Consider the following 12,795-nt stretch of genomic DNA (forward strand, 5'->3'; position numbering starts at 1 on the left):
GCATTGGCCCTGGTCTCCTAATGGCGGCTCTCAACGTTGCTAGATCTGTGGCTGCCTCCCTGTTCAGTCCCATATCTCTGTGGTCACACTCTGTGACATCATACCAAGTCTTGTTTTTGGCTGCCACTCGCAATCCTACCCACGACGTTCACACCTGTCATCTCTCTCACACAGTTATCATCTTCCATCTTCTCAACATGCCAAAACCATTTCAGTATACTCATCCTCATCACACCAATACATTCAAGTCCCATCGTTCTCCGCTACTCATCAGTCACAATCATAGACCCTTCAGGCCTGCATTCAAGGACGTACTACATATCCATCTAATCATTGTCTTTTCTGTACGTTTGAGCCTGCGAATATCCTCCTTTACTGCCCAGGTCTCACTGCCATACAGTACAAACATATGCCGCATACAAATATCCCTTAGCGTGGAGGGAGAGCCCTCTCAATGTCAGGAGAGGCAACAGCTTCCTGAACTTCCTCCATACACTCCTTACCCTAGTCACCGAGCTAGTTCCAGTCCCAGCTTCAGCACATAACATGTCTCTCAAATAACAAACTTCCTTGCTACTTGCCTGACATAGCCTAAGCAATGAGAGATTGCTCTTTTGTATAGCGTGGGTTATCATCCCAGTTGCAATAAGTAAAGAAACAAAGACAGGAGTCCAACGTACTATGGTTGTCACCAGAAATGATCAGTTCTGACGATATCGCTTGGATTAAAATTCTCTCAGTCTTGATACATAAAAGAAATACTGATAGATAACTTTTCCTCATGATGTGTCTCAGTAAGCTTAGTTTTTCATACTGTGTAAATCGGACATTTACGTTTACACGCCACATGTAACTATCATAATAGGTTCTACAATACGCAAGTGTACAGTATATTATCAGGAAAAAAATGGCGTATGATTTTGAAATAACTGTGAACATTGTTGATTACAGATTACTGCTATGATATGATGCCAGAAAAACTGAAGAGTAGGTACTCTGTTATATTTTTATTTGTATTTTTATACTGCAAAAACAAATACAACTAGCAAGCAATGAACAAGTCGGGTCAAGACATGCTGTCTGCCTGAGTCCACTGTGCTAGCTAGGCCAGAACGATTCGTTGGAGAGACTTAGTCATGGCGTCCTGTGCTCTGAGTCGGTGCTGGTGTGTGGCTGCCTGAGGCGCGGTGCCGGGATCAGGCCACGTTGGTCACCTGACGATGAAGAACCGGCCTGACTTTATGCTGAGCCTGTTGGAAGTGCGAGGGGACGACCTGGGAGGAAGGAGTAAGGCGATGCTGGGTGGTGGTGGGGGAGTGTTGGATTGGTTGAGTGTTGAGTTGAGCATAGAGTGGGTGCTGCATCCAGAACTGGTGCTGTTGGTTGGTGTTTAGTTGTTGACGCATGTTGGTGGTGCGGGGTGTGTCTGGGGTGAATTGATGTTGGGGTTGGTTGTTCTGGCGAGGTTGTGTCAACTGTTGGTTGATGCGTGTGGTGGTGCTTGAGGGATGTATTTGTGGCTGGTTTTGCTGCGAATGAAGTCTCTGGCGAGTGAAGGTGGTGGTGGGTTGGCGGTGTTGAATGAAGTTAGTGTCAGTGTGCTTATCAGTGTAAATGCGGGTGGATGGAAGGCCTGTGTGGGTGTGGATAAATTCGGAAGTGGTAACGGGGACGGGGATGGAATGGTCTGGGATTGGTTCGTTATGGACGGTGGCCTGGAATCCGTCTTCTGGGTGAGCGATATAGGTGACGACACGGAGGGAACCATCTGGCTCAGTTAAGGAGTATCTTCCTCGGACCACACCGTCGGGATGACGGTTCTCCACTCGGCTATGGTAGTTACCCGTTGACGGGGCCATCACCTCATAGGCCCACTGGTAGGGTGCGTGGAAGTACTGTGGAGGAGAAGGCACTGATGAATGAGGAGCTACTTTTGAACTGACGCATATGGTGTGCATGATAATATTTTACTAGACCTGTTATGAAGAGCTTCCTCAAAAAATATGATAGCTGCAATTTGAGAGCAGCATGGTTTCAACTTAAGTTCGAAAAAGAGTTCTCGATAAGGCTTTTGGTATTAAACTCTTAATGAAACATGAGAGAGCACATACCATATCTGGCTCAGCACCGGCACTGTAAGCCAGGTGAGACTTCTCAATGGCTTCTTGGAATTTATTGCTAAGTTCTTGGTGAATGTGGATGATGTCGTCGTTAGGAGTGGCCCCCTGTAGGATGGTGACGCTGCCTCGAGAGTCGAGATGGAAACTGGCGTCTTCGTGGGTAGAGGCAGTGGAGAGTTCACCCTCGGTGATCTGGGACCCTGTGTGTGTCTCGAACGGTGTCTGGGGCTGGACTTTGATGTGGATTTGGCGGGACTCCTCTGGTTGGAGGTCGGAGGGGTCGGGGTCCACCGTAGCCTCGAGGGAGGTGGCAGGGTCCTCCTCCTCCTCCTTACACGAGGCGACACCCACCAGCATACACACACCCAGTACTACCAGGAACACCTTTGTGGGATCGAGTATTTTAATGAATCCAAGTAACATTAATCATAAAGTTTGTTACTTGGGGATCTGCTTAGATTAACTCAAATGAAATTTGTATATGACCGGAAATTTTTGGTATTATCAAAATAGGTTACTTGTACTTCTGCTTGACACAAGAATCATTGTTGCAAGTAATAGGGTTACTTCGAGTATGAGAGTAGATTTTATTTTTAATATTAGTATTATCAAATGCACTCTTGGTGACGGCTGAGGATGATGTAAATAATAATTGGTAGTGATGATGCTACTTCCTCACCTTCATGTTGGCGTGTGAGGAGGTCCTGGCCTGCACTGTTTATATACTTCCCTGTTCACCCCCTTGGTGACTTTTGAGACTCTAGCGTTATGTAAGATTTAGCTTTGCATCTTCTTCGCTCAGACCCAGTTCACATACTGCACTGTAACCTGTCTGGCATGGCTCGTATTACTAGTTAAATGACAGACACCCTCGAGACGCGTGAGTATTGAGGCTGCGTGAGAACTGCATAAAGCTGTGTTTGCGGCCATATTAACTTTCCCATACTCGGGACAGTTCTTGTATTAATTCCGGCTACTGTCAGTAAATATTATATAGCTACGAGTGAGTTGTGACAACCTCATAGCGTTTATGCAACCACCACTAAGCCCTTCATGGTCGGGACAATGCAAACCAACGCCACACTATTTGGTTCAGCTGAAAAAAGTCATCGGAAAGCGAGGGTAACTTATCGGCGTGAGACTCTGAAATGGCACGAGTAACAAAAATCAACAGTGAGGCCGGGGAAAATGGAACAGTTGAAGAATGCAACCTATGTGGATTGCGATACTGTTTTTGTTTATGAAATATTATTGTGTATGAGTTTGCTTGTACAGTTCATCCTCGGTTTTCTTTTGAGATTGTTAGCGTCGGATTCATGAAGACCTGCTGGTGAAAAAGAGCAATGATGATTAAGGAAAGCGATGACTTAATGCAGTTTAAGTGACTTTACACACCAATATGGCAAAGGTTAAAGAATTAACAGTCTTTAATGCCTCTTTCAGTAAAATATTCTCTCTCTCTCTCTCTCTCTCTCTCAGGTAAGACTTTTCGGATTGGAGTGGTTAGATGTGGGACTGATTTTCGCGGTTAGGAAGCTTACTAACCCCTCATCCTTACTGGTTTATTTCTGATTCTGCTTCGTTACTGTAATTTTGTATGTTATTTAATTCATACTGAAATTAAAAATATATTAAAAAAGAGGATAATAATGGGTAGTTTGGAAGATAAATCGCTAAGGAGGAGGTGCTAGGGAGGCTCTTTACCAGACGAGACTAAGGACCATAATCTTCAATAACCCCTTTACTATAATTTCATTGTTGCCACCTTCAGATGTTTGTAACTAGCTTGGTGGAGGCTTGTGGATAAGGAGGGGTTATATACAGCCTCCATTAGCCTCTTTACTGCTAGGGCATTATCTTTATCTAAATATATTCATGTGGTAGCAACAAGAATGAGAGATGTAAGATGTCGCTACTGTGGGGGTGTTGGCTCTCTCATGATAGCGTCAACTCTAGTAAGTTTTTTGGGCGAACACCAGATTTCATGTTGAGAGTGGGCGTAGACGAATGTGTGTGAGAGAAGTGGAGGGAGAGGAGGGGGAAGGCCGAGGATGTGTTAGTGAGATGGAGTGGAGAAGCATATAAAAGAGGGTGTATGTGAATTAGAGAAAGGGCAGCCTGATGGCCGAGAACAGGATGATATGGAGGTGATTCGTTTGTGATCACCCCTTGCAGGATACAGGCGTCTGGCTATAGACAAGTAGACAGAAAAATAGAGAGTGAGTCATAGGAGCTTGAGTGTTAATATTGTCTCCATTTCTCTCTTACAGTCACTTCCACTATTTTCATTTGGCTTAATTTTAGGCGACTTGATACAGTTGTTAGGTAATATTGGAGCCTGAGAGTGTTAATGTTGTCCCTATTGATTTTATTTTTAATCGGCATGTCATGTGTAGTATTTATTATGGGTAACACCAGACGATTTTATTCAATGGGATGTGAGTCAAAGAAGCAAGAGTATAAATATTTCCACCATTAGCCATCTAACTCTAATATTTAATTCGGGCTGACAACAGATGATTCTAGTCAGTATTCTCTTAGAGGTGAGTTGCTGGAGCCTGAAAGTCTTAATATGGCCCTGAACCTGACCGTAGACACTGGGTGTAGGGTGAGAGGAGTGTTCAAGGTCGCAGGGTGTCAGACAGGTACTGCGTCACTGGAAACAGGCTGGCGGGGGAGGGAGACAGGGGGAATACGGGGAGGAGGAGGGGATAGAAGGGATGGAGGATAGGGAAGCAGTGCGGTAAGATATGAGAATGGGGAAAACAGAGGTGGTGGGGAAGGAAAGGAGGACAGAGGGAAGGGGATAGAAGAATTGGAGGAGATAGGAGGATGGGGAGAAAAGGGAAACAGAGAGGATAAGTTAGGAGAGGGGAGATGAGGAAGGGAGAAGGATAGGAGGAAATAGAGGGGATGGAGGAGAAGAGGGAGGAAATGAGGGGTAGTGGTGGACTGGGGGAATAAGAGGGATGGCGGGATAAGGGAACAGAGGGGGATGGGGAGGATAGAGGAGGTAGTGGGGGATGGATAGGATAAGTGTATGGACGGGGATAGGGGGGATAAGGGTATACAGGCGGTAAGGAAAGAGAAGGGAGATGGAGGAGGCTTGGGTGAACAGAGAGAGGTTGAGGAATAGATGAGGGATGGGTATGGTAGGGGGAATAGAAGGGGATGGGAGAATAGAGGGGATGGGGGAGGAAAGGGGAAATAGACAGTTGATGGAAAGGTAGTGGAAGCAGAGGAAGGATGTGGGAGGAAGGCCCAGGCGGAGAGGCGAGGGGAGGGAGGGTAGAGGTTAGGACTAATTGACCTCTTTCTTTCCTCGTGGGGTTGCCAAGGGATACAGGCCGCTGGCAACAGGATCTTGGTAGCTCCAATGGATCAGCAACAACCACAAACCCATTCAGTACGATGCGATCTGGTTCAATCTGTTTTTGCCACCATACGATTTTATTCACTTCATCGGGGATAGCCTACTTTGAGTTGGTGGGGATCAACTCTAGCATTCATTAACTTCTTCACTTATAGTAGGCTTTCCCTGAACGAATAATAGTCTTGCAAAATATAATAGTATTTCAGTTGGCATTACAGAGCTAATGGATACGTTTTTAAACCCAAGGACGTCTCATATTAAGTTTTTGCTAGCAGTGGGCGATTTTGACCAGCTGAGGAGAAATGAGCTTAATGAATGCCAAATCTGTTAAGCTGGATAAACTCTTTGTGACGGTAACGAGGACGACATAGTAAAGACGTCCTCATAGTGAAGTGATTAACCCTTTGATAACTCCCATGCTGAATAAAATCGTCAGGGGTTGGCAAAAAACTGAAATATTGAAGATTTTCGTTGTCGACATAGCTTTGCTGAAGACTGTAGTGCAGACAGTGGCCCGTATTCTCGTCGGTTAAGGAAGCTCCCTAATACATCTTTCTTAGCGACTTATTTTTGGATATGGCTGGTTAATATCCTTCTGTACGCTATTTACGCTGATTATGGCAATATTAGAAGGATGTATGTGTAATAAGCAATATAAATTTCATAGGAAGAGGTGTTAGGGAGCTTCCACAACCGACGAGGATACGGCCCAGTGTTCGGGCATTCTGTAACGAGGCACGATACTTAAGCTAAACATAAACCATCTGGGGGGCAGCAAAAAATAGATAGGTAAATATTAATGTTTTGGCTGGAGGGTTAATAGTGAACGGTAATGTAATGAGCAGTATTCTCGCTGGCATGGAAATCTTCGCAGCACCTCTTCCTCAGCGATCTATTTTGATTTTTTACACCTTACCATTCTCTCGTACGTTATCTATGTGTTTTAATCAACATACTTCGCTTCAGTTACATACAAGTGGATTATAGAGGTGTCAAGTGAAAGAGATATGTAGAACTTAGGAGGACATGCTATGAAAAAATCTTAACTTACTTGAGTCAGATGATGTGGTGTATTAGTTTATTATTGCTATATGTCCACGATTTTATTCAGCTTAAGGGACGCTGCTCGAATGGGGGTGGGGTAGGGTTGGGTATATCATGAATCAACGCCTTCAGTACTAGAGTGGAAGGAAGTGGTTGAATAAAGTCGTCTCGTATTAGCAAGACTGAAAAAAACCATCCTTGGGCTGAAAGGGCTAACAGTTGACAGTGGCAATATCGGTGTAGTGGGAGCCTCTTACTAGTGCACCCCTCGTCCTCATTCGTATCCCGCCGGTCAGACTCTTAGATAAAATTCTCAGTACCCCTTGTTCCTGTCCTCCCACGTGTACAGCTCGGGACCTGGATGTCACACTGCTGTTGCGGGTTGTGTTGTAGGGGAATGAGTAGGACTTGGCAAGTTTGTGTGTCTGCCCTCTTGACTCTTGAACACTCGATAACCATAAGCCTAAGCCTTCCCATTTTATTTTTGCTGCCATGTGCACAAAGGGGTATAATGAAAGGATTTTTTTTTTTCTTGTTCATGAAAGCTACGAGACCTTTGGATAGTCTTATTTACTCTGGTCAGTTCGTTGACTAGATATAAAATTTGGGACCTAGATTGTAAGTTGACCGTTGCATGTTTTCCTTGCCAGTCACGGTGACCATTAAAGACGCCTTCATTTTAACAGTGTCGAAATTTTGTGGAAGATCCCTGTAGGTCATAATTGTATAAATAAAAAAATATATATATATATATATATATGATAAAATGCGTTGGTGTATTTTCCTTACCACGTTCGTTCGGTTAAGTGTATAAGCGACTATGTTCTTTAATGCACACACACACACACACACACACACACACACATCATCGCTCGCTCGTGTACACGCACACATACATACATATGTGCACACGGACTCACGTACATACACAGAGCAGGCTACTAGTGCATTCATTCGGACGCATGAAGGTACAGACCCTGATATAGGCCTAATGTAGCAGATTGCCTAGGTGTATAAATTCTTTCTTTGTTGTGGTTCCGGCAACTTTGCTTTTTTTCACAATCCTAACTAGTGTTATGATATTTCTGTAGTTTGGGTTTGTCTTATTGTTCTACCAATCCACCCTGGATATACCATCCTGTGTTCACCTAAGGATTTCTTGCTGAACTTTGGAGAATATCATTCCAGGTGTGGTGCTGAGTATGCATCGGAGATTATTTAGCAGTTTCCTGAAACCGAACCCTGCGTTTAATATATATATATATATATATATATATATATATATATATATATATATATATATATATATATATATATAATGTGTTTTGGAAAGAAATATTTTTTACCGCTCCGATTTCACTTGGAAATGATGTTATTGACAAAGGAAAATGCAATACTCAAAATACTTTCTTATGGTTAGAGGAAGGATGTTTGGCTGGGCAGAGGGAGACGTTCTTTAACGTCGTATTTGATAGTATATTTTACTGAATATGAAATTACAGAAAACAAAATTTTTAGCAAATGGCTGAATGATTCTTGGAATAAGAAAATTATCATATATAGTAATTCCATCATTGTTGTATTTGTTTGTTTTCATACTGCATACAGCTACGGCTATATAGGAGCAAGGCGGTTCGACATGTTGCAGTGTTGGGCTGTGTCCGGTGCACTGGGTGGTGAGGCAAGATTGAACAGCATGGCAGCACGAGTGACACGAAGGCGGTCTTGTACTCCGAGTCCGTGCTAGTGGTAGGTTGCATGAGGTACCTTGCTGGTTAGGCCATGTTGTTCACCTGACGAAGAATAACCGGCCTGACTTCGTTTTGAGCTTGCTGGAAGGACGAGGGCATGAGGTGGTGCTGGGCGACGATGGTGAAGGGTTGGTTTTGCTGAGTGTTGAGCTGAGCATAGAGTGGGTGTTGAATCCCGAATTGGTGTTGTTGGTTGGTGCTCAACTGTTGACGTACGTTGGTGGTGCGGGCTGTGTCTGGGGTGAACTGGTGTTGGTTTGTATTTGACTGTTGACGTGTGCTGGTGGTGCGAGCTGAGTCTGTCGTGAACTGGGCTTGGGGCTGACTGTACTGGCGAGGCTGGGTCTCTTGCTGGTTGATGCGTGAGTTGGCAGTTTGAGTACTGAATGTTAGTGAAGGGCGTTTTTGCAGCTGGTTGTACTGTTGCTGCTGTGATTGTTGTTGTTGTACCACAGAGGTGGTGGTAGGTCGTTGGCTGCGAATGATGTTAGTGTCAGTGTTCTTGTCGGTGGAGGTACTGGTGGGAGCGAGGCCTGTGTAGGTTTGAACGCTGCTTTCGGAGGTGGTGACGGGTTGGCGAGGGATGGGATGGTTATAGGTGGTGGTCTGGAATCCGTCGTAAGGGTGAGCGATGAAGATACCACGGGGATTTGGGGGCTGGATTAGTGAGTATACTCCCTGGACTAAACTGCCCTGTTGGCGGCCCACGATCTGTGTCTGGTATTCGCGTGCTGAAGGGACCATCATCGGGTAGGGCAACTGGTGGGGAGTGTGTGTATATTTAGTAAATGGAATTATGTCACTCTATCTATCTATCTATCTATCTATCTATCTATCTATCTATCTATATATATATATATATATATATATATATATATATATATATATATATATAACGATTCAGCAGTCTTAGCAATAATTCAGTACAATTGTGGTTGTTTAATGTTAATGGTGCCAGAATTTTAGTGTCTGACATGTAGAAGTGGAAAACACTTACCATCCTGCTGTCGAAACCAGAGTTGAAGGGAAACTGAGTTTTCTGTTTAGTGTCCAGGAAACTCTCTCTCATCTTGGGCTGGATGTTGAGACTGCCCTCCGGTGCGGCACCTTTCACTGTGCTGACTTCGCCTCGGGTATCGCTATGGATGCTGGCATATGTACGGCCAATGGCAGAGGGGAGTTGGCCAATAATGAGCTGGGTCTGTGTTTGTGTCTGGGACGGTGCCTCGGCCTCGACCTGGATCTCAAGACGGTGGCCTGTCTTGGTTTGATGGCTAGATATCTCTGCCTCCACTTCGATGGAAGTGTCCTCACCTTCCTGCGGCAGACTGGTAACGGCCCCCAGCAGCAGAGAGACGGCCAGCAGTGCGGTCACGACCTGGTACAGTCAGGAAGCTTAGCATCTGCATAGTGTTTGAATACATCGTGAAAAAAGTATAACTATCTGACAGAAGCATTATTCCAGTTGAGGTTTTTGTAAAATTTCGCTGGTTATATAATATCTACACTTAGGGGATTAGGCTACTGCAAAGACGGTTGATTCCCTGGCTCTTCAGTCAGCATCCACACGGGAGCAGCGCTGATATGTAGGCTACCCCAGGCTGTGAATGAGGCCATGACAAGGCACTCAGACCTCTTAAAGGGGAAATGGTTACTGACTGATGATAAAAGTTTATATTTGAAAACCCGGCTTTTGCATACTTAACGTTCTGCATACACAATTGAAAATATTATTCTTCTCCGAATCCTATGATATGACCACTTTCTCAAGCAAGGGTACACTTGGTAATTTATCTGTACTACCAACGGGTTAGTACAATTATCTACTGTCAGGGCATTAGCCTACATTTTGCCATGACAAGAGAGTTTTAGTGCCCTACCGCCGACCAATATTAACCGATATTACTGAAGAGAGAAAACATCTGAGAAATAAAGGGTTTAAATGTTATCCCGATTAGCAAAACAACACCGCGTACTGCATTAGGGAAAACTGATAGCAATATAAGCCGAGAGGTAAAAGTATACAAAATAATTTCCTTTCAAAATATTATACCATTACTCTGAATATAGCTTATGGTGGAGGTGTGTAGCTCTTGTTACTCACTTTCATGTCGGCGTGTGGTGGCAGAAGGGGAAGAAGGCACAGATGTGTGTTGGGCGAGGCTTATATACCCATCAAATCAGGCTGGTTACGCAGACAAGTCACACCGGAACCAACCTTGTCCCGCGCATAGAAGCCTGGGAAAACGTCTGTGTTGCTGGGCCATGTTGTGTAGTCATTTGCGCTTCTTGCTTCGAATTTATCAGTGTGTCTTTTATGCTTTCATCAGTAGATACCGATACTTTATAAACAGTCATCTGCAGACAACTGAACTCCTGCTGCGAGATAGGTACTTAATGCTCGTCTTATACTGAGTTTCTGGGTTGAAATTATTGGTAGTTATAAATGTATCACTTGCATGTAATGTACGTTCGAATTAAGCACGTTCGGAATTGAGAGATATCTGCTTGTTACGAATAATACATTTAAATCCTGCTCCTAGATTCACTTCTCGCTTCCCACGTCTTTTTTTTTTTTTTTTTTTATGCAAAGCAGATGGAACCAAAGGCTAGAAGGCAGCAACATCGTTCCCTTCAAGGGAAAAAAATAAGAGAGCCAAATTCAAGATCCGCTGACTTCGAGATGCCTGGATACATTGAGTGTAAAAGACTTGAGGTCATAGGCAGAAGAAAATGCAGACTAAGGAAGTCAGTTCCAGAGCTGACCTGTAGCATACATGAAGGACTGGGAGTATCGATTTACTCTTGTATTAGAGAGTTAACAGAAAATGGGTGAGTTTGCTGCCAGACGGGTATTACGTGCCCACCTTAATGGGGGAAGGATGCAAGAAGAAGGGAAACTAATAGCCAGAATCTTTCCCCAAGCTGGCAACTTGATATGGGAAGTGGTGTCTGCAGGAAGAGCGGTGCACGTGAAAATCGAAGTGTTGTAACGGATATGTTTATGCCTATGTCGTTAGTTAAACAAACAGGCGCGAACATATGTGGAGGCATATCACCAACGCCTAGTTTAAGTCCACTGCAGCTTGGGTTCGCATCCCAGACTCAGACATACGCACAACATGACTAGTATGTTAATCACTAAGTCACTACAGCCTCTTTTGTATTTGTATTTATAAGTGTGTGTGTGTGTGTGTGTGTGTGTGATTCTCGTTTTTTTTTTTTGTTATTTATAATATCAGCAGAAACCCTCACAAACATTTAATTGTTTTATGTGTACCGATAAATTCCTAGTATGTTTATCAAGAAGACATAAAAGTAGGATTCTCTCTCTCTCTCTCTCTCTCAATTAAAAAAGTAAAAAGCCAGTTACGAAAAATCCCCAGTTTTTGGAAAGATAACACTGCTGTTCACGTTATGTATAATATTTCGACTCTCACATAGGACACTTTTTCATCAATACTGTGGAAAAATATCTTCTCTGGTTACCACGACATATTCCTGTATCGCAGCAACAGTCTCATCCCCCGTCGTCATTGCTAGTGTCATCGCCCCTCTCATGCTCGCGTCTACTCTGTTATCTTATACCTATTCCACCTAGAGCCAGAGTTTTATTCAGCTTAGAGTGAATCAAATGAGACTAAGAGCTCTAATATGCTATCCGTTAATTCTCTCATAGTCAGAACGATCATCTTTAAATTACAGTTTATTCCAGAAAGGTCTAATTTGCCGAGAGTGAGCTTGTCGACGAAGGCCTTGGTGATTATAGTGTGCGTAATATTCTTGACTCCGCCTTAAAACGAATATTTCCGATCCATTTCCAGCGTATGTGGTATTATATTGTACGTAAACTGCAAAGGCAATGAGTATAAACAATGGACAAGATGGAAAATTTTCAGCACTTGCAACCAGTACTGCGTAAAATGTACCCAAAGTCTTTCTAGCTAGGTATGCTTAGCCAGAGATTAGGTAATGATACAGAATCTCAGTGGACGGGGCTTACCTCATCCCCGAAAAGTGAGTAATACTTCCACTCGGCCCGGTGGCTGGTTGGTTAGCATAGCTGTGTGCAAAGCTTGCGGCCCGTTAGCGCCAGAGTTCTAATACTGTTACGGGCAGTTGGAGTCACGCGACTCAGATATCCATCCACCCTTTGTGGGATGGAAGGTAAAATGAGTGCCAAGGGTAACACCTAAGGAAGGTAACTGAGGTAACCTGGATGACATAGCGGCCTTGTATCCCAGGATAGTAGGTAAAAAAACCGCCACAGGGCCAAAGACCAACGTTACGGAGATGAACACCACGGCTAAGCGCTTCAAGGCGTCTGCTCCCACTCTTACCTTTACATTTGCCCTATACTTTAGATTGCCGCTCACCATCCTGAATAAATACCTGAATTCTCTGAAAATGAAATGGTGTTTGCAGTTAATAGTGTTCATTTGTATGTTTCCACTTAGAATCCCCCCAAAATATCATACTGGTTCCCTTCCTTGACATCTTGGTCCTC

The 12,795-nt window shown here is 43.9% G+C and overlaps 1 protein-coding gene across 1 annotated transcript; it reads right to left on the minus strand.

Annotated features, from left to right (window-relative positions):
• Window positions 1-8,129: 8,129 nt before the first annotated feature.
• LOC145406360 (uncharacterized) lies at window positions 8,130-10,403 on the minus strand. Its single transcript, XM_080277520.1, has 3 exons — window positions 10,393-10,403; window positions 9,286-9,666; window positions 8,130-9,047 (listed from the first exon to the last, which is right to left on the minus strand). The coding sequence occupies exons 1-3, from the start codon at window positions 10,396-10,398 to the stop codon at window positions 8,313-8,315; spliced, it is 1,122 nt and encodes a 373-aa protein (XP_080133646.1). The 5' UTR covers window positions 10,399-10,403; the 3' UTR covers window positions 8,130-8,312.
• Window positions 10,404-12,795: the final 2,392 nt, after the last annotated feature.

This window comes from Coenobita brevimanus, chromosome 70 (genome assembly GCF_032717465.1).
Source record: "Coenobita brevimanus isolate Jiangsu-jjx chromosome 70, ASM3271746v2, whole genome shotgun sequence".
NCBI lineage: Eukaryota > Metazoa > Arthropoda > Malacostraca > Decapoda > Coenobitidae > Coenobita > Coenobita brevimanus.

Bases quoted from the DNA above. Each gene is read 5' to 3' on its own strand.
- LOC145406360 (XM_080277520.1), bottom strand. The intron at 9,048-9,285 runs GTAAGTGTTTTC...ACTCCCCACCAG, and splicing joins CTGGTTTCGACAGCAGGATG to TTGCCCTACCCGATGATGGT.